Source organism: Propithecus coquereli, unplaced genomic scaffold (assembly GCF_000956105.1).
Source record: "Propithecus coquereli isolate 6110/MARCELLA unplaced genomic scaffold, Pcoq_1.0 Scaffold461, whole genome shotgun sequence".
NCBI lineage: Eukaryota > Metazoa > Chordata > Mammalia > Primates > Indriidae > Propithecus > Propithecus coquereli.
In genome coordinates, this window is record NW_012150408.1 from 1,094,707 (window position 1) to 1,117,273 (window position 22,567).

At 41.3% G+C, this 22,567-nt stretch overlaps 1 protein-coding gene across 1 annotated transcript in view; it reads left to right on the plus strand.

Annotated features, from left to right (window-relative positions):
- The first annotated feature begins 8,318 nt into the window (after positions 1-8,318).
- TAMM41 (TAM41, mitochondrial translocator assembly and maintenance protein, homolog (S. cerevisiae)) overlaps positions 8,319-22,567 on the plus strand; it is a 50,239-nt gene continuing 35,990 nt past the window's right edge. Inside the window, exons 1-4 of the mRNA XM_012655149.1 lie at positions 8,319-8,635; positions 10,916-11,098; positions 13,594-13,686; positions 21,558-21,708. Of these exons, the coding sequence (XP_012510603.1) occupies positions 8,510-8,635; positions 10,916-11,098; positions 13,594-13,686; positions 21,558-21,708 (553 nt within the window). The 5' untranslated portion in view covers positions 8,319-8,509. The remainder of the gene's footprint in view (positions 8,636-10,915; positions 11,099-13,593; positions 13,687-21,557; positions 21,709-22,567) is intronic.

Below are 22,567 nucleotides of genomic sequence, written 5' to 3' on the forward strand. Positions count from 1 at the left end.
TCATGTTACTCAGGAAATTCCCAGAGTTTTAAGGGCTCTGTGCCAGGAACCAAGACCAAGACCAAATATATTTTGGTGTTTGTGCACTAGCTGTAGCAGGTCTTCTTCCTTCACTCTACCCAGGAAGAGGCCCAGGTGCTAGCACAAAGTAGTAGGATGCCAGGGGAAAGGATCACATACTCAGACCCGGAGGTCTGGAGAGTGTCATTCTAAACAAGAAGATTGTGCCTAGAGTTTTGTCAGTTCCAGGTCTGAACAAAGACATCCTCAGAGTCAAAAGCTTAGAAATTCTTGGTTTTTTATATCCACATATTATGACAGTAATTCATGTGTCTGGACACTTGACAGTTTCTCTCATAGGTTATAGGATCCTCGGGAGCCTTCAGGCGAAAGAAGTCCATGTAAATTAGTCTTGATGGGTTTGAGACACTTAAATGATTGTGGGACAGCAAGGGAGTGCTTGGCACCAATGTTTCCCAAATCAACGTCACAGAATATTAATCCCAGAAGATGTCGAGAGAGAAGGGGAGGGGGGATTGGAGGAAAACCTAGTCTGGGAAATTGGAAAATGCCCTGTGTTCTATTTTTTTCTTGGAGATTCACAATGCTTATTAATATATTAATGCTCTGAGGAATCTCACAGCAAAGAATTCTATTTGCCTCTATTTAATCCAGAATTTCCCAAACTTAGTTGACCATGGAAATTTTTTTTCAAGTAACCCACTTTGGGGTGTGCTGCTCCACACCAAATCCAGAAAACAGACTTTGGTAGCTGGAGATAGACTTGGCAAACAGTGATTAATTTCTCTCTCTTGTAACTGGGTTCTTTACCAACTCAGTTCCTCCCAAATTCAGGGCCAGTTTTACCAAGATAGAAAGCAGGCAGTGCTGACTTGCTTAAATTTCAGGGACAGCCGATCATAAAAGAAACATACTTAGTACTCACTATCTGTCAGGTATGTTAAACAGTTGTCATGGCAACCCTGTGAATAGGTACTATTGTTATCCTCATTTTATACACAAGAAACTGAGGCACAGAGCCACTTGCCAAAGGTCACACAGATGAATGGCTGAGTGAGGACTCAAACCGGGCAGTCTGAATCTAGCTCTCTTGATGACTATATAAAACTGCCTCTCAGATGAGACACCTGCTCTGTTCCCTGAAATTCTGTCATTATTTATTCATTTATTTGGAACTTATAAATAAGTCTGTGGTCTTCCAGAACTCCGTTGGAACATAATGTCTTCCCAGGAAGAATTCTCCCAGGCTATTCTTTCTCCCTAGAGTTTTTTCCCCCTCTACTATGCGGACATCTGCTGATCATCTGTCAAGGTCTAGCCCAGATGTTGCCCCCTCTACAAAGCTTTCCCAGAAACCCTGAAAATAAAACAATCCCTGCTATTTTATCCCAGCTGTGTCCATGCTCTCCATATTGCGGTGAAACTGCTTTTGTATACGTGCTTATTTTTTGCCACCAGACTATGAGGTTTTTGAATGCAGAAATTTTGCTTCGGGCACTGTACTAGGCACTCAAGGATAGGAAGATGAATGAGCTATGGCTTCTGACCTCAAAGAGTCCCTAAGCATTTTATAACTGTTCTTTTTTTCCTTTGAGACATGGAGGGGCTCACTCTGCCACCCAGACTGGAGTGCAGTGGCATGATCATAGCTCACTGCAACCTCCAATTCCTGGGCTCAAGCGATCCTCCCTCTTCAGCCTCCCAAGTAACTGGGATTATAGGCACAAACCACCACGCCCGAGTATCCTCATTTTACAAATGAGGACAAGAAGGCACAAAGAGATTAAGCTGTCTTGTCTAAGGTCAAACAGATACTAAATCCTGGGGCCCAGATTCAAACCCAGATTATCCCTCACAGCCTGTGATCAGAGAGACTAAAGACGTATTAAGATGCTCCGATTCCGGCCCAGTTATGACACAGAATGAACAGCTGGGACAGGGCGACCCTCCTCTGACAAGGCAGGAATCAACACCCCTTCCCTTCTCTTTCAGTAGCGCACGAATTGAACATGTGGTTAATCGTAAGAACCGCGGAGCCTGGATTTTTTTTTCCCAAACATTTTCCTGTCCTTTAAACACTGATTAGAAAAAAAAACCAAGTCATAAAAGTTACAGACATTTTACAGAGCTTTTTAGAAAATGAACCTGATGAAACTTTTAGTGAAACTTAGCCTGGCAAGGTCATTGTTCAGGAATACAAACACAACTGCCAGATACATCAGAAGAACGAGGCCCAATATTCACTCAAATCAAGTGGCATTTATCCATATTTTTCAATGGCTCTCTAACATTTTTATTTTATTGGTATAAGATTTCTAACAAAACCCTAACGCGATTATATAGAACACTAGGGCTTTCTAATAGCCTCTAATTTAGCAAGCCACAGTAATTTCAAGAATGGCCAATGAACAGCAAGGAGCGGGGAGATTTCTGCTGAAGAATACAAATGCGTTCTCTGCTACGTTGCTCCTGCCTCTTTCTGAGGAAAGGCAAAATGCACACGGGAATGTGATGGAACTTTCCAGTTGGTGGTTTTGCATTATCAGGAAGGAAAGTGTTTGTGAAAATGAAAATTACTGATAATTAGGTGTGAAAGCCTGTAAGGAAGAAAAATGGAGAAACATTACAGGATCTTTATTTATATCAGGGGCTGAACCCTGTTGGTGGCTGTGAATCTGTATAGTTTTTTTGGAGAGGAATTTATCAGTGTACTGACACTGTGAGCCAGCAATTCCATCTCCAGGAATCTATCTTACAGCAATGCTTGCACGTGTACAAAAAACATAACAAAGACGCTAACAGTAGCATTGTTTGCTTGTGTGAAAACTAGAAATAATCTACATCTGTCAGTATGAAAATGTCTAAACAAATTATGGCATATCCATATTTTAGAATCCTTTACTACTAATAAATGGAATGAGATAGATCTATATATTCTAACACAGAACAATGTCCCTGATATACGAAGTGGAGAGGAAAGCAAACTGCAAAATGTATCTATCATATGATTACATTTAAAAATGTTTTAATGTTAATATAGTCATAGAAAAATAACCAGAGGAATATGTACCAAAGATTACCAGTGGCTGTCTCTGGAGGATGACTAAACATATTTTGTAATGTTTTCATTTTTATGAGCATGGATTAGTTTTGCAAACGGGGGGGAGGGGAGAAAACATTGGAGTTGAATTACTTCCTCAAAGGAAGAAAGCACATAAAAAAGGAAATGGCTGGTAATGGGCTTTACTCACTGTCTTTGGGAAAGAGGTTTCAGTGTAATGTTTTCCATGGTGAGTGTCCTTCAGATTCTAGCAAGAGCGAGCAATAGTCAGAATGAACCAAAATGACTGTGCTCGCACCGCGCTCTCTTCTGCTGCCCTTACTCCGACCTCATGGCTGTTCCCCGGACGCTGCTGCCCTCCTGAACCTTCGCGGAGAGTGAGGAAGCAGCTTGCTTCTCGTTTCCTTCTCTCACTGCACGAGCCATTTTAGAAGGCACTCAAACACAGGGGGAGAGACCTTGGCCTCAAATCCTGGCTTCACCACTCTCCTGTGTGACTTTGGAAATTTTACTTCTGTTTTCAGGACCTCTGTTTCCCCATGTGAAAAATATGATAATCTTATAAAACCTGCCTCAGAGGGTCTCCGAAATGATGAAAAGAGGTAAGTATAACAAGTGCTTGGGCATAGTAAGTACTTAATAAATGACATCTATTACTATTATTAATTATTATCACCAAGTCCTATCAATCCTTTCTTGGTAGAATCTCTCCCATCTATCTTCTTTCTGCCTGATAAACTCCTACCTGTCCTTTAAGGATCCTTTGAGGCCTGGCTCAGATGCCCTCACTGTGAAAGCTCCTGAACACCCAGAACTGATTAATATTCCTTCATTGCGGGGACATTATATTCCCTCACAGTGCTGGGTCACCAGCTTCATTACTGTACATTATATTCCGATTTGCTTGTCTGTCTCCTCTCCTTCGTAGTAGACTCTGAACCCCTGCAAGGCAGCAGCTCAGATTTTTTTTTTTTTTTTTTTTTTTTTTTTTGTGGCAGAGTCTCTCTCTGTTGCCGGGGCTAGAGTGAGTGCCATGGCGTCAGCCCAGCTGACGGCAACCTCAAACTCCTGGGCTCAAGCGATCCTCCTGCCTCAGCCTCCCAAGTAGCTGGGACAACAGGCATGTACCACCATGCCCAGCTAATTTTTTCTACATATTTTTAATTGTCTGACTAATTTCTTTTTATTTTTCAGTAGAGACGGGGTCTTGCTCTTGCTCAGGCTGGTCTCGAACTCCTGAGCTCGAACGATCCGCCCACCTTGGCCTCCCAGAGTACTAGGATTAAAGGTGTGAGCCACCACGCCTAGTCAGCAGCTCAGATTTATTCATCTCAAAATCCTCAGCACCTACCTCAGTGCCGGGCCCAGAGTGTGAATTCAAATAATCATTTTTTCCAATTGAATTAATTCCATCCCTGCTTCTAACACCTAGGCCTGGCCATTTTCAGTTCATGGTGGAACTATGATGTAGGTGAAATCACCCATATTAAAGTAATGTAAGGTCATAGGCAAGAACTATGGTAAAAGTCTGATTTCTACCAAAGTATAGACATAGCTAAAAGTTAACCAGCAATTGTTTCATAGCTCGCCTTCCTGTCATTGCTTACTGCTTAACAGTCACACATCCTTAGTGTAAGAGTAGTGTAAGATTCGTGACTTACCAGTCACTTCTATGGATAACATCACTATTGTAAAACGTAAGACTGGTCTTTGAGGTATCTTCCAGACTCTGCATTCAGGAGGACCAACTGTTGCCATCCAGACCAGTGGCCATGTGTGGAAACTGACTCAACAAGTCCTGTTGAATCCATACTTTATAAAATTAACAAAGGACCACAAAGTGGGAACTGTGGCATGGCCTGAACTCTGCAAAGGTATAGGTGTAGTTAAAATATATGTATAACCAGCCATTGTTCCCAGCTTGCTTTCCTATAGTTGCTTACTACTCAGGAGTCATACAGCTGACGGTCATAAAGAGCCTTAGCTTTCTTCATTGCCCCCACAGATAACATCACCCTTGTGAAAAATAAGGCTAGTTTTTGAGGTATCTTCCAGGCCCTGCATTCCAGTAGATCAGCTGACCACCCAGACCAGTGGACCATCCCAAGGAACTGACTCGACCGGTCTTGCAACCCCCGCCCAGGAACTGACTCAGCAGAGGAAGACAATTTCTACACCCTATGATTCCACCTGAACCCAGCCAATCAGCAGACCCGATTGCCTAGCCCTTTGCCCGCCAAACTATTTTAAAAACCCTTCCTCCCAATTCTTGGGGAGATGGATTGGAGAATTTCCTCCTGTCTTCTTGCATGGTACCTGTGATATTAAATTCTTTCTCTGCTGTAACACCTGCTGTCTGAGTGGCTTCCTCTTGAGCAACAGGCAATGAACCTGGTAGGGTTCTAACACTGTGACCCTCCTACCTAGGAACTGTCTCAGCACAAGAAGAAAATTTCTGCTTTCCAACCCTGTGAGTTCATCCCCAGCCAATCAGCAGACCCAGTTCCCTAGCGCTTTGTCCACCAAATTACCTTTAAAAGGTTTAGCCCCAAAATTCTGGGGGAGATGGATTTAAGAAATATCCTCCTATCTCCTTGCTTGGTGCCTTGCAATATTAAACTCTTTCTCTGCTGCAACCCCTGCTGTCTCAGTGTATTGGCTTCCTCCTGGGCAGAGGGCTAGGAACCTGGTGGCCGGTAATATAGGGGCCAAGGGAAAAACTTCTCCTTCCCCTTCATCCTCTGAAGGTTTGCTGAAAAATCAACTCACAAAAGGCAGATTACTTAGATAAAAGGCATATGACAGCAGTCCCCAACCTTTTTGGCACCAGGGACTGTTTTAATGGAAGATAATGTTTTTATGGACTGGGGAGGGTGGGGGATGGTTTCAGGATGATTCAAACACATTACGTTTATTGTGCACTTTATTTCTATTATTATTACATTGTAATATATAATGAAATAATTCTACAACTCGCCATAGGTTGGGAACTCCTGGCATACAAAATTTATTAATGTATACATAGGGAGCATCACAGACTGATTAACCAACCCCCCAATGGGGTGCAGAAGCTTACATACCATCTTGAGGTTATGGAAACAATGGAGGCTTAGATTATGGCAAAACAGGTTATGAAAGGGAGAGAAGAGGAGGCCTGGCTAGCAAAGGTGGTCTTGTTAGATAGATGAAACCTCAGAGGTAGCAGCCCTCAGAGAGAATAGATGGTAAATGTTTCTTTCAGACCTTTGCAAGTGTCAGACTCTCAGGTAATCTTTCCTCAATCTGGACAAGGGAAGGCCTGTCTGATGCTGATTCTCCACAGATGCAAATTTTTCCCACAAAAGCAGTTTTGCAGGGTTACTTTTGTTTGACGACTCCCTGACAGCCATCTCAAAATACGTCAAAGAAACATATTTGGAGGTAAAATATTTTTATTATCTTCAATGGTAACAGCTTCCTGATTGGTCTCCCTATACCAATTCAAGCTAATAGTTGATCCAGATAGGTCCCTGCTCATAACCCTTCAAGGACAGAGTAGTATTGTAGAAGGAACCCCAGAGGTGGAGCCAGACCTGGGTTTTAGGTCTAGTTTTGCTACAGGCTGATGTGATCCTAAGCACATTGCTTTAACTCTCTGAGCTTCTTCATCTGCAAAATGGAGGTGATAACCTCCTCCCACAGGACACTAGAGGGGACTCAAGGAGAAATGCATGTGAAAATATGCCAGCGTTACCTAAATGTTAGCTATTACTACTTCTGTTATTTTTGAGAGACAGTATACGTTGGGGAAGACGGAAAGAGTAGCTGAAAAGTCTCTGTCCTGGTAGTTAAACTACATCCCAAACAGCTGAGTGATGTTCAACAGTTTCTCTAGTTATACATAAAGAGGAAAACTGTAAAATCTTTCCTATGCCTAGGGTCCCGTTTCCTCCAGAAACTGCATTTAAAGCACACCATTAACAGGATAAAAGATACTCCAAACTCTGTAAAATAATTTAAAGAGGTTTATTCTGAGCCAAATACGTGTGACCATGACCCAGTAAGCCATGCTCAAGAAGTCTTGAGCAAGTAGTCCTGAGGTGGTTGGGTACAGTGTGATTTTATACATTTTAGAGAGATAGGAATTGTGGGTAAAATCATAAATCAATACATGGAAGGTGTACATTGGTTTGGCCCAAAAGGGCAGAACATCTTGAAAAGGAAGGGGGCTTACAGGTTATAGGTGGGTTTAAAGATTCTTTGCTTTGTGATTGGTTAAAGAAATAAAGCTTCGTCTAAAGGCTTGAAACATTTTAAGATAAGGAAGTCTGTTAGTCAGAGACAAGCATAATATACAGACTCAAGTGATCTGTTAAGCAAATTGATGGCCTACAGGGGATTTACCCTTTACTCTGGATGGCCTGGGTCCTGTTAATAATTTCTTGTCTAAACTTTAAAGCAGGGTGCATAACAAAGTGTTTGCAACCTCCCTTCCCTTCATGGCCAGTAACTCAGTTTTAAGGTTTTTCTGGGGTCCCCTTGGCCAAGAGGGGATCCATTTAATCAGCGAGGGGCTTGGGATTTTGTTTTAGTTCACAGCCCTTTGTGAGACAAATCCCTGAAGCAAAAAATTAAATACAAATATGAGAGAACATTTGTGCAGTCCTTTACCATTCATGGAGACTCTCACATCCATCATTGTGTTGGAAAAGGGTTTTAATAGGAAGAAATCACAGCCAAATCTTGACCGTGAAAACCTCCACATGGTAGAATGAGGCATGATTTTAATTTTGTATTTTTCTAAATCTTCAAAATCTGCAATTTTGAAACTAGATAGAGATGATGGTTGCACAACACTGTGAACGTACTAAAGGCCACTGAATGTACATTTCAGAATGGTTAATTCTATGTGAGTTTTGCCTCATTATAAAAATCTTGTGTAATACACACGCATGGTTTTATACTCATTTCTTAAGACGTGGTTTGGGGAGAGAATTACAAAGAAGGCTTCTTGAGACTGAAGAGCATAGTTAGCTGCCACTCTCCCGGGCGCATTTGCCCAAGTCGCAGTTCCAGGCTTCCAGCCTGCAGCGCACTCCTCCGACCACCAGGGGTCGCTGAGAAGCCCTCACGTCCCCACGCGCAGGCGAGAGCCGTCTCTTGCGTCTTTGAAGCGCGTGTACGTGCGAGAGGCGTGGCCAGGGGCGGACTCCCAGCTGGTACGGCCACCGCCTACCTGAGTGCCGCGTTGCTGCGCCTTCTGTCCTCGCTTCGGAGTGGCACGCCGCTCCAGTCCTAGGAGTCCCACCCTTCACTCAGCCTTCTCCTCCTCGGGCCGGTCCCCGACTTCCATTTGCCCACCCTAGGGTCCCTGTCCCGGTATTTGTTCCCCGCCCGGTTGTCCTCTCCTCTGCTCCGCCCAGGGTCCCCTGGCTCAGCCTCGGCCCCATGGCGCTGCAGAGCTCGGGGGTGACCTTCCGCAAGATCCTGTCTCACTTTCCCGAGGAGCTGAGCCTGGCTTTCGCCTACGGCTCCGGGGTGTACCGCCAGGCGGGGCCAAATTCAGACCAGAAGGTGAGCCTGGCCCTGCAGATCGGCCCCTCCCCGTGAACCCCGGTGAACCCCACGCCGGGAATCTGCCAGTTCTCACAAGTTCCCTTTGGCCTTCTGTCCGTCAGAGCCGTAGAGCTGCCTGTGCGCTCTGTGCACTGCACGTGTCAAACTAGCAAAGTGCAAACCGCACGCAGGTGTTACTTGCATAAAGAGAGTGTGAGCTGAGGTTTGAAGGAAAAGTGGGAGTCCACTTCGGCCTAGAGCAGGAGATGCAATCAGGCGGAGGGAAAAGCTGATGCAGAGACTAGATGGAAGAATGGAAAAGAAATAGCTGTCCGGTTCTAGTTCAATGTTTTCAGTCTTGGCTGAACGTTGGAATTTTCTGGGGAATTAAAAAAATACCAATGGCTGGGTTCTGTCTATGAAAGCTCTGATTTAATTGGTTTGAGATGAGGCCTGAGCTTCAGGAATTTTAAAACTGACCCAGGTGATTCTAATGGGCAGCCAAGTTTGAGCGCTAAGTCTGTAGCTGTAGGAGAAAGTACAAAATGATCGTCTGACTTCAGGAAGCTGACCGACTGTTTGTAGGGCCAGGGCAGGTGCAGTGAAGGTAACAGCAAAAGTTAGTGGGTAACCAGTATATTTCCCCATCCTTAGCCCATTTAACAAGGGTTTGTTTGGAAGTAGGTATTGTTACTCTTGAGAGTTGGCTGATTACAACAGCAGTAAGAGTACAGTTTTCCTTGTGATTTGCAGAATTCAGGGTGCAGATTGCAATAGGGCCTCCCACTCTGGATACTTGGCTGTAATTTGTCTTCTTAAAATTTGCCTGTTCACTTCCTGATGAGGCCGTCTATACTATTGCTTTGATTGCCTGTTTCTGACCTATACTACTATTAATATTTTTCTTTAAATTGGCAGCATATGAGAAATTATACATTATTATAGGCTAGTCATTTTTTAAATATACATTAACATAATCGCACATTTTTTAAAAAACATTTCTCTGTGTCTCCCTCGCCCCAACTCTTAAATATCAACAGTGGTTTGTGAGTCACACTGTGGGAAACACAGAGCAGGCCTTGGCCTCCTGGTAGTTACCTCTTTGTTTTTCCATGAAGGTTTTCCTTTGAACAGACCTGGAATTGCCTCCCAGAAAGGGTCCTTCCTTCCCTTTCCCTCACTGTCATTCCCTACATTCAAGTTAACGCCTTGTAGATCCTAACACCTAAATCTCTCTCAAAGCAATCCCTGCCCTCAGTGCCTTAGTCAATATGTTTTCATTTCTCACCTGGAATCTTGCAGTGGTTTTTGTATCTGATTTTCCCCACCCTTAATCTCGCCTCACTCCAATCAACTTTTCTGTAGGAAAATTTTCTAGCATGGCAAACAGCCTTCCTCTCTGGTTTCATCTCCTGCCACATGAATATGTCCTAGTCATATCAAACTGCAGCTCCCAGAACGTGCCTGGCTCTTGAATCAACAGGAGCAATTTCCTGTAACATGACTCCCTACCCTTCCCTCCCCTAGTATTTCCACCAATCCTGTTAAACTCTTGTGTTCTTCAAGACTTCCGTTTGTCATCTCTAGAATTTCTCTTTCCTGTTCTTCTGACCCAACCCCCATTCCGATTGAAGTTAGTACATTTTACATTCTTCTGTCAAGTCAATTTAGTAATAATTTGTCTATTGTCCCCAGTAAGCTCTGAGCTCTTCTACCCTAGGACCTATCAGAGCTCATTATAGATAATGAGTGGTTGGTGAATGGGTAAGAGTAAAAATAACTTATTTCCCTTTATATAATACTTTATAGAGCTTAACACCATATGGTGTTAATATGATCTGGAAGAAAAGTGGAACACAATTAGCCACACTTAGTTGAAAGGCAGTGTAGTATAGTAGTTAGCACACAGACTTCGGAGCTAGACTTAGGTCTGCCACTCACTAGTTCTGTGTCCCTTGGGCAAAGAGCTTACCCCGTGCCTTGGTTTCCTTTCCTATAAAATCGAGATAATATCAGCTACCTTGTAGGGCTGTTTTGAGGATAAAACGAGTTACTATATATATTATATAGAAAATGTTTAGAAGAGTGCTGGCACAATGGTACTTGTTAAGTAAGTATTTACTACTATTGTGTTGATGAAAACAAAGCTCATATTGGTTCCAGAGTCTCGCTTAAGTTTCTGATGACAACACTAGGTCTTCTGACTATTAATAGCTTAGTATTTTAGAGCTTTCTACTCTATCTAGCTGCCTTTCTAGGCATTAGTACTGAAACCATTCTCTTTTCTTCACCTTACAGAATGCCATGATGGACTTTGTGTTCACAGTAGATGATCCTGTGGCATGGCATACAAAGAACCTGAAGAAAAATAGGAGCCACTACTCCTTACTAAAATTTTTGGGGCCCAAGATTATCACATCCATCCAGAATAACTATGGTGCTGGAGTTTACTACAATTCATTGATCACGTGTGATAGTAGGGTAAGTGACTTCGGACCTTTGTCTTAACGTGGGTGGTTATTAACCTTTGTTATTAGAATACCAGCTAAATGTGTATGTTCTTGCAGTGAGGAAATTTTCACACTCTTGCTGGATGTCTTGAACCCAGAGACAGAGCAGGAACTGGAGTCCTCATCTCCCCTTGACTGTGATTGCAGTGTAAGAAGGTGGTTGGGTGTGACTGATTTTGTTTTTTGCCTTTGGCCATGTGGTTCTCAAGTTTTAGGGTGCATCAGAATCCTCTGGAATGCATGCCTGTTGTACGCACTGATTGCTTCCCAAGCCCCAACCCCAGAGTTGATTCAGTAGATCTGGGGTGGGGCTTGGGAATTTGCATTTGAAGCTGCTGCTCTGGGAACCACATTTTGGAAGCCACTGGTTTGGTCAGTGGAAGGAGTAGGCGGGGCCAATTTAGGATCAGGGTAGAGATTAATCTTACCTAGAAGGAGGAACAGCCAAAGCAAGAAGTTGGAAGTGAAGAGGGCGTCATAGGTGGTTTGGAGCTTGTGGGCCAAGTGGTAGACAGGAACCTCTTGGTGCCAGCAGATGGGTGGAATTTGACAGTGGGATGTTGGGGAGCAGGTAAGTAGCAGGGATCCCCACAGGTGGGTTGTCTGACAACAGAAACCCAGCTGAACTGTCTTTCAGATGAAGCACCCCAGTCTCTAAGAGGGCAGCCAAGACCTAGACAGGACCCCACCCTAGGAGGACCAATGAGGGTTCTAAATCAAATGCCTCCTGGAGATTAGCTGGGCTAGGGATGACATATGGGTTTCACCTGCTGTGCCAACTCTGCTGCTGATTGCTTAGAACAATCAGACTTTGACCGGCTTAGGAACCACCTTGGGATCTTGTTGAAATGCAGATTCTAATTTAGTTGGTCTGGGATGGAACCTGAGATTCTGGTTTTTTTTCCTTCTTCAATCAACTTGATGATTCTGCATTTTTTTCAAGCTCCAAGGTGATGCTTATGTTACTATTCAAAGGACCATACTTTAAAGCCGTCTTGTCCCGCACCAGCGAGCCACGCCAGTCAGTTGCCTGTTAGGAAAACAGGGCAGCAAATCACCATCTGAGCTCCACTTCCCCACTTCCCCACTGCATCCATGGAAAAATTGTCTTCCATGAAGCCAGTCCCTAGTGCCAAGAAGGTTGGGGACAGCAGCAAAGGGTTGGAGGTTGAAGTACTGACTTGAGAAGGATTTAAAGACCTATTTGGACTTGGCTGGAGATTAAGTGCTGTGATTGATTGGTGATATCTGCATACCTTGTGGGCCATACATTTGCCTTGCTGTTTGAGGTCCAATCCTGCTCCACCTGCATTTTGCAGATGAGGAAACCAAGGTTCAGAGAGGAAATGACATGGTTCCATAAGGTTGTACAACTAGTTCATGACAGGTCCCCTGACTTCCAGGCCAGTGGTGTTTCCATTACCTCCCAGCTGTTACTTGTTTGCACTAGAAGGGCTTTCTGTAGCGCTGCCCGCAGAGTGGAGGGAAGTAGTTATTCCGCACAGCCTTCCACTTCCACGTTAGTCATGCGAAAGACATAGCTTTGTTCTTTTCCATAATTAATATTACGCCGAGCCTATCTCTAATTAGTAGTTTTCAAACAATATTACAAGCTCCAGTAACCAATGTTTGGGCATAATTATATGCTAAAGAACTGTACTTTTTAATTGAAAGTTTTAGCTACTTTTTAGATATTGACAGCCTGAGAAGGCTATTTGGATACTGAAGTTCAGCAAAGTGGATATAATATACCTGCTGACACAAATTGGATTTTGTAACCTGGGAAAGCCACATTTAGGGTTTGTATAAATTATGTTTAAAATGGACTTGACCATAATTCAATGTGTTTAACACTGATAAAGAAGTTTTATTTTTGTGTGTTGCTTTGTAATTATAAAAGAATTGAAATAGTAGCAGAAGAGAAATTCACTTCGTAAAGGGTATCAGTGAAAACTTTTAATTAAAGAAAATTTCTTGTACTTTGTAACGAAAAGAACGTTGGAAAACCAGACTGAAATTCTGGGACATAGTTTTGACCCTTGTTAATACAAGTTCCACCTTGGACATGTTGTTTATTCTCTCTGGGTCTCAGGTTTTTTACGTCTCAAATGAGGATTCATGAACTAAATTACTGCTTCTCAAACTATCTGTGGGGAAGGACCAGTTTTTTATATCCAATTAATGGAGAACCAATACTAGATAGCATCTAAGAGCTATTCCACCATTAACATCGCATGGACCTAAGTTAAAATAGTGGTAACCTCACGTACCTTAGGGGCCAAATCAGTCTTGGACGCTAAATCTCTGAGAGATTTTGGTTAAGATGTGTGTTTTCACAAGGTAAGCTATTGTGCATGTCTTTGGATATCAAGGTACTACTCTAGTCAAGAACTTGATCTATTTTATTTTGTACTTACATAAGCATCAACATGGTATTTTACTCTTTCCTGCTCATTTCTTTTCCAGCTTATCAAATATGGGGTTATTAGCACCAGTATTCTGATTGAAGATCTCCTCAACTGGAATAACTTATACATTGCTGGACGACTCCAAAAACCGGTGAGTGAATGTTTTAAAGGCTGCATAATTAGGGATGCCTCTCCTCTCTGAACCAGACTTTACTTTGATCATTAGGATTGCAATGAGATGGACCTCAAGGAAATAGAAATGAGTTTCAGACTCCTCTTACTCCCTATAAAATTTATTGCCAAACAATATCCAGATATTGCCCTGTGATATTGTGATATAAGAAGAAATGTATATTTGGTCTTTGTCCCTGGTTCCTTGCTTAGAGCTCTTAAAACTCGAGCAATATCTTAGTGATTGGGGTAAGAAGAATGTCTTTTGTTATTCACAACAAGTCTCCTTCTACCATACCTAGGTTTATGCTAATAAGGTGACTCTTGATGTGCCCTTAAATAGATTCAGGATGGGTGCTGGTTGCCTGGGAACCAACCAAGTGATTAGAGGTTGAAACTTCCAGGTTCCCTCCTCTGCCACCTTAAGGGGAGGGGGGAGATTTAGCTAATCACCAGTGATTTAATCAGTCGTGTGTAGGTGATGGGACCTTTGTAAAAACCCCTAAACAAAGGGGTTCTGAGAGCTTCCGGGTTGGTGAACATATCGAGGGGCTGGGAGGGCAGTATGCCCATAGAGGTCATGGAGCTCCATGCTCTTCCTCCTACCCCATATCTTGCCCTATGTATCTCTCCCATTTGGCGGTTCCTGAGTTGTATCTTTTATAATAAACCACTAAATGTAAGTAAAGTGCCTTCCTGAGTCCTGTGAGCCATTCTAGCAAATTATCACACCAGAGGAGAGGGGTGTGGGAATCCCTGGCTTATAGCTGATTGGTCAGAAGTACAGGAGACCTGGACTTGGGTTTGGTGTCTGAAGTGGGGCGGTCTGTGGAACTGAGCCCTTAACCTTGGGACCTGACTCTAACTCCAGGTAGTGTCAGAATTTAATTTAATTGTTGGACACCAAGTTGGTGTCTGGAGAGTTGGATAATTGGTTGATGTGAGAGAAACAAACCCACATATTCACTGTCAGAAGTGCTTGGAGTAAGACAGATCATTGTATACCCACCCCACTGCTGTCCTCTAACGATTCTTCAATTGCCTGACTGGATCAGGCCCAGACTTGATCCGTTTGGGCTGGGGAGAGTGGCAGAGGGGGTGCCCAGTGCTTCAGCGGAGCCTCTCTCAGCACCACCCAGATCACATTCTCTCCTAGGACATAAGTGCCACGGGGGCACTGTTTGCCTACTGATGTATCCCAGGGATGTCTAGGACATGCCTGGTGCATAGTACGCTTTCAGGAACTGTCAAGTAAGTGAATGGACCAGGCAGTTATTACAAGGGGAATGGCACTCTAATCCCTCTTCTTACCCCTCTAGCCAATGGCCACACCCTGTCATTACTTCTTACATCATTTGGGACACTACTAGAGGAGTCTGTAGGGAGTCAGCTCTCCATGGAGAAAACAAACAGAAAACAGGTTAAGAAAAAAAAGCGGGAAGGGACTTGAACTTTTAACAGGTGTTTGCAGATGTCACCTTTTTTTCAGATAAATGGTCTATTTTCTGAGATAGCGTCTTTGCATAGTTTAGGAACTGTGTTAAATGGTCACACTTGCTAATCTCACATACTTCCCACAACAAGGAACATTTTCATTGTGCTGTCAGAAGGTCTCAAGCTCCAAAAGAGGGTAATTGGATCGTTCTCATGTGACTCCCTGAACAGTGGTGTGTTGCTTGGCCTTTTCTAGTCAGCTATGGGGAAAAATTAGAGATTTATATCATCTTAGCTCACTTGATTTGTGTCATAAAAATCTCTTTATTGATATACATGGGCTGTCAAGATTCTTTTGCCTTGTACCTGGGCTTAAAATTTAATAGTGTTGCTCGTTAAAATGTGTAGAAATGCTTGATTTGGGCAATGGTTACACAGGTATATGCACATGTAAAACTTTATCAGACTCTACCCTTAAGATGTGTGTACTTCACTGTATGTAATTTTGACTTCAGTAAAAACGTTTTTTGAAAGTCTAGAAACAGGCTTAGTGAAATAATTTCATATCTATATAGATGAATTTCTCATGTCTAGGCTGGATAACTAGTAAAGCTCATAATTGAGCAAACAAATGCAATTGAAAATTTGTAAATATTTTATTTCCAAGGTTTTTTTTTTATTTACAAAATATATACCTTAATGGGAAGAGTAATGAATATGGAAGTAGAAGCCTTGGGTCGTATTTATTCCTGTCACTTATTAGCTGTTTATATGAACTTGGGCAACTTGTTTGAGCTTCCTGAGCCTCAGTTAATTCATCTGTAGAATGGGGATAACAATACATGCCCTGCCTATACCACAAAGGTGTTTAAAATTAGAAACAGTAGTAATGCTGGAAAGAACACAGATGTTTTAGAATCCAACAGATCTAGGGTTAGGGCCCCGGCTCTGACACTTCCTAACTGTGTGACCCTGCACCACTGACTGAATCTACCTGAGCTTTGGGACGTTATCTGTTGCTGAGTCTCAGAAGAGTTCTGAAATGCCTGGCACTTAGTAGACACTCGGAAAATGATCTTCCCCTTTTCTCTCTCTTTGCTATCTCAGTTATTTTGAGATAAAATGAGATTGAATGTTAAAGTGTTGTATTCTCTGTGTTATCTTTTATGCTTAGAATATTTCAAAATTAAAAATAGACTTTAGAAACCTTAAATGCCATGAAATCTCAGAATGTAAGCACTGGAAATGACCTCAGCTTTTATCTAAATGTCGTAATATCCTTATAAAATAAAAACACTAATTCAAGACAGGTAGTAACAGCTACACTCATACTATGCAAAACTCTGCATTGCTCATCTAACCTGAAGAAGAAAATGTTGATAGCAATGATTATCCCTCAGGCTTATTAAGCTTCTAGCACAAGAAAATTAGGCTATCTTAAAATTCATTTGAAAGTGTTGAACATATAAATGGGAAAAAAATTGAATACGATAAATGAGCAAATTAACTCTCCCTCCCACTCTTGGTAGAAATCACTGTTAACCAGAGACTGCTTGATCATGATCACAAACTATTTTTACCTCTAGGTGGCAGCAAGTATTAATCAACTTTTATAAATCTGATGAAAAGAAAGAGTGGTAGCGTTTTGGACAAGAAAAATGGGTGCCTGTCTTAAAGAATTTTGAGAATATGCGTATGAATTCTCTGTCTTTATGTATTTTAAAAGAAGTTACATTAAGGCTGGGCATGGTGGCTCAATGTCTATAATCCTAGCATTCTGGGAGGCCAAGGTGGGAAGATCACTTGAGGTCAGGAGTTCAAGGCCAGCCTGAGCAAGAGCAAGACCCTGTCTCCACAAAATATAGAAAAAAAAATTTAGCCAGGTGTGGCAGAACATGCCTGTAGTCCCAGCTACTTGGGAAACTGAGACTATTTGGAAGGGTTGCTTGAGCCCAGGAGTTTGAAGTTGCTGTGAGCTGTGATACCACTACACTCTAGCTGGGGTGGCAGAGCAAGACTCTGTCTTAAAAAAAAAAAAAAAAAAAAAAAAAAAAAGAGTTACATTAAATCATATTGTCTAAAGCTCCAAAATTGTCTTGCATCTTGCAAATTGAAATAGAATTTCTCAATCACTAGCAATTTAAGTCTTCAAAAGGAATATGTAAAGGAGTATCTTGCTTAAAATGGGCATTTCTGGAAAAAGTTGAGTGTAAATTAAATTTCTATCATACTTTACCGTTAATTTGCCTCATAATTAAGGAGATACCCTTTTTTTGTTTCTAGTACAGCCTTACGTTTCTGAGTCATTTACTAATACTTTTCCAAGTAGAGAACTGTGGAATTTAAAATATTTAATAGAACATAGTGGCCAATCTTTTTTAAGTCAAAGAAACTCCTAAGGTAATAGTCATTTGCCTAATGAATTTAACATAATTTTGGATTTTTGCATTTCACATTGTTTTTAGTGTATAGTGGTTTTGCTTGAATTTTAAAAGCATCCACGTTGCCAGGCAATGGTATTTTTGCCACCTTGTTAAGAGGATTCTATTTTAATGTATTCATTGCAATATATTTGCTAGTAATGTAGCTTTATTTTTTATAACAGCTTTAATGAGATACAATTTACATACCATAGAATTCAACCATTTAAGGCATATAACAGAATGATTTTTAGTATATTCACAGAGCTGTGCAACCATCACCATATTGTAGCTTTATTGATTGATTTTTCGTGGATAGAAAATCCCAGTGGTATAAGAGATCCCAGAACTAGGAGTTAGAAAACCTGGCTTCCTAGTTTTGGCTCAGCCCTGCTATGAGCAAATGTCTGGGCCTGTAGCCTTTGAAATGCAAAGATTGAGTCATTCATTTAGTTATTCAAAAGACAACCAAGTTTATTCTCTGTGTATGCCAAAGGAATAAAAAAATAAGACACCACATTGCTTGTCCTGAAAGAGCCCACAATCCAACAGGTACATAATGAATAAGGTTTCATCCAGCTCTGATGTTCACCAGTTCTTCTTCATCTTCAAGCAACGACTATTTAGAAGAGTTAAACCTCCTGGTCATTTGGAATGGAAAAGTTCTGGTGGGTGGTTGAGTATTTGAACACTAGGTAGGGCTGTGTTCTTTGTGACTAAAACTCACTCTTTGCAATTCAAGTAGTCTCTCGTTGTGACTGTGTTATAGAGGAGACCACATGTGACTTTCCCTTTTTTTCTGTCTTGAAAGGTATTCACAAATCTTTCCTTTGAAAGTCCCTTTAAGCATTGCCCCTTTCTCTGTGCAGTAAAGATTTTCCTCCCTGGCAGTAGTACTAATGTTATCTATGTAGTTCAGGTCAGGGCATTCCCAATAAGATACAAACAGCTATTCACAACTCTGAGGACTTTCTTTTTTCCCAGGCCTCTCTGGCCGTGTCCCAAGAGTTCACTGGCTTTTCATTCTGAACAACAAATAACAGTGTTGCTGAGACAAATTCCTAGTTCACCTTTCGTTGAAGAACCAGATCAGCCCAGTAGCAGAGTCCTCCGAATTGACATTTATCCTTTGAGTAAGGATGCTTTTATTTTCACTCTTTTAACATTAAATAGCGAACAGACTTTCTTACAACCTAAGTAGAACAACTTTCTTGGAGAACAAGTGGTATTTTGTTAACTAGGAAATTTTGCCCAAACTTATTCTTTTCTTTGCATCTTTGAATGGTTAGCATCTCAAAATAGCTTCTAATTTCGCTGAATGTCTGTAAAAGCCATCAGAAAAAGAGAGGGTGAAGAATTATTAAGAAGGACTGGACCTGGTGGATGGCAATGAAGAATGGGAATATGGAGATAGAGAGGCATTACAGAGTTGTGGAAAGAGCACTGGACAGATCAGAGGACTGGATTCTGGTCCCGTGTGCCACTACTTCTTGGCCTCAGTCTTCTCATCAGTAAGATGAGAAGGTTGCCCTCCTAGATCCATGATTCAGTATAGAATACAGTCATCCTTCACTATCCGTGGGGGATTGGTTTCAGGACCTCCTCACCCCCTGTCGGATACCAGAATCCTAGGACACTCAAGTCTGTGACATAAAATGATGTGGTATTTACATATAACCTATGCACATCCTCCCTCCCATATACAAGGGCTATCTGGAAAGTATCTCATATTTTAGATCATCTCTAAATGACTTGTAATACCTGTATAATGCCTACACATCACCTCATTCACATGGATTCAATGTAATACTTGGCGTGCAGCAAATTCAAGTTTTGCTTTTGGGAATTTTGTGAAATTTTTTTTTTTCTGAATATTTTCCATTTGCAGTTGATTGAATCCATGAGTGAGGAACCCATGGATATAGAGGTGACTGTATAAGGTTGAGGAAGTTATTCAAGGAATACATATAGGAGATTTTATAGGATCTTCAAATTTCTTTTACTTCTCTTTCAAGATAAGAAGTTAACCGGAACAGATCCCTAACAGTGCATGAGAATAATTCAGAATACTTAGAGCTGGATTTGCTCAGTATAGGGTGTTACCCTGACTTTTGCCATCAACTTGCTATGCAGACTTAGGCAAGTCATATTCCTGGGCTGGTCCTTCGTTTTACTCTCTGCACATAATTGCGATAATAATACTAAACACACCCAAGTGCTGAAAGGCTTAATTAAGTTCTGTTAAGTCCTCATAATGTAAGGGAGGAGGAGATGGTATTGAATCAAGTGGCTTACTTACAATATGTGAGGTTTGTATGTTATAAATATTCCCTTAGGAAAAAAATAGGGAAAAAAGGTAAAAGAATTTAGGTTCTTATACCTGATTTATAAAATACTAGTATGTTTTATAAACTGCTTTTCACAATTAATGAAAAGAGAATAAACTATACCTTGGGATACATACACATCATTCTCCTCTCTTTCCTTGCTCTCTAATAAAATTTTATTTTAGAGTTTCTCATAGTGTGTCTTTTTTGTGCCACTTAATTTTGCCAGAAATTATCTGCATTTGACAAAAGGCAATTTACGCCCTGTTTTCGAGAATAGGAGGAAAATTTGTTGACAGTACCGAATGGTTTAGAGATGGTGGATACATTTCGGATAAATGGGAGTTTTTTAATAGGGCCTTCTGGACCTGACTCTTTGTATAGAAAATCAGAGCAGCATGACGTTTTGAAAACATTATGGAGTGTAAGTTGGTATAACCACTCTGAAGAGCAATTTGCCAGTTCCTCCTCTAAGTATAGACGTTAGAGCAGTAATTCTCAAAATGTGGTCCCTGGACGTTACTTGGGAACTTATTAGAAATTTACATTTTCAGGCTTCACCAGGCCTACTAAAGTAGAAATTCAGGGGGTTGGGCCCAGTAATATGTGTTTTAATAAGGCCTCCAGGTGATGCTAATGCTAGCTAAAGGTGAACCCCTGGCCCAGAGAAACTCTGGCATTGTGCACCAAAATACACACATAGGGAAGCTCACTTCAGCTGAAGGTTTGTATGCAATATCTCCTGTAATCTTTCCAGCAATCTTATGAGCTTAATGCGTCATTAACTTCATCTTACTGATAAGGACTTATGCTCAGTCACAGAGCTAGGAAAAGATAGAGGTAGGACTTGAACACAATCCCTTAACTACAGTGTGATCTTTAAAACAGAGAATCTCAGACCAGACTGGAGCTCTTTATATTTTAATGGATTTGGGGAAAATCACAGATGGCAGCTGCTTCTGTGTATTTAGGAAAAAAAAATCCTTTTAATTGAGTAAGACAGTTGCTAGTACACTAGGTACTTTTATCATATTCAATCGTTGAGACAATTCTTTGATGTGAATCAATTATCCCTATTTTATAGATGAGTTCCCAGAAACTAAGCAATTCGCCCAAACTCACACAGCTAGTAAGTACCTGGACTTGAGCCCAGACCTATATCCAAAACCCATGCTTTTTCTACTATAGTTAATTTTCTTTCCTTTTTCCTTTGTCAAGTTCAAAATCAGTATATCTAGAAATCATGACCTAGAACATGAACTGCCCAGGTTAGATGTGGGCAAGAGTACAGAAGTTTTAAATAAAGAAGTAAAATGCCTTTGTCCACTGGAAAATTAAGAACAATGAGATTGTAAAATTTTAAAACATTAAAGTTCCCAAAAGACATTTACTCTTTTTGAAAACCTGTGATGTGTCCCTTCATTTAAGAGGAATATTTATTATGTTTTCTTTGGCATTTTGGTCCTTTCCATGTCATGATTTCTGTGACTTTTGCATAGAACAGGAGATTCTGGGATTGCTTATTAGAATAATTATTTTGTGTCAACTGAACTAGTATTTCAGTATCTTCAGTGTAAGAGTTTGGGACAGTTCCAGTGTACATGTAAATCCATGGCTTGAGCAATACTCCGCTTCTAGAATTTTTCTTCCAAATGTTCTGCTTCTTTCAGGTGAAAATTGTAGCGATGAATGAGAATGTCATTCTTAGATCAGCCCTTGATAAAAATCTGAGGAGTGCTGTGACTGCTGCTTTCCTCATGCTCCCTGAAAGCTTTTCTGAAGAAGACCTCTTTATAGAGATTGCTGGACTCTCCTATTCAGGTTAGTATAGTTGATGCCCAAAGACTCTGCAAGCAGGAGATTTGTTATCTGAAGACTGTGCACATATCCTGCTCCTCACTTTGCCTTGGAGTCGCAACAGTCTTAGTTGTAAATCCATTGATCCTACACTCCCTCCTGACATGCCTCCCTATGTCCAAGGTCTCTTCTCCACATCTCTATACTTACTGTCCTGGGGTAATTTTGCTGTATTGTTAATTTTTATTTTGAAACCATTTCAGATTTACAGAAAAGTTTCAAGAATAATACAGAAGACTCCTATATATCCTTTCCCCAAATTCACCAATTTTAACATTTCACTACATTTGTTTACTCATTCTCTCTGTATCAGTGGTTTTCAAACTTCAGTATGTATCTGAACGACCTGTAAGACCCAGGTTAAAACACAGACTCCAGGTTTAGAAGGTCCAATAGCTGATTTAGAAGCTGTGAGCTGGGGCCTAAGAATTTGTGTTTCTAACAAGTTCTGCAGGGATGCTGATGCTCCTCCAGGGATCCCACTTTGAGAACCACTGCTTTCTCTGTATATGTAAATACACTGTTATTTTTTTCTGAGCTATTTGAGAGTAGGTTGCACATACCATGTCCCCTTCAGGCCATATACTGCACTTCAGTTTGTTTCCTGAGAATAAAGACATTCTCTTACATAACCACAGTACAGTTATCAAGTTCAGGAAATTAAACACCGATACAATGCTTGTATCAAATTTACTATCCACATTTCAAATGTCACTTGTCCCAACACCCTTTATGGCATGTTTTTCCTCAAGTATGTGACCGTGTCAGGAATCATACTGTATTTAGTTGCTGTATGTCTCGTAGCTTTTAATCTGGAGCGCCT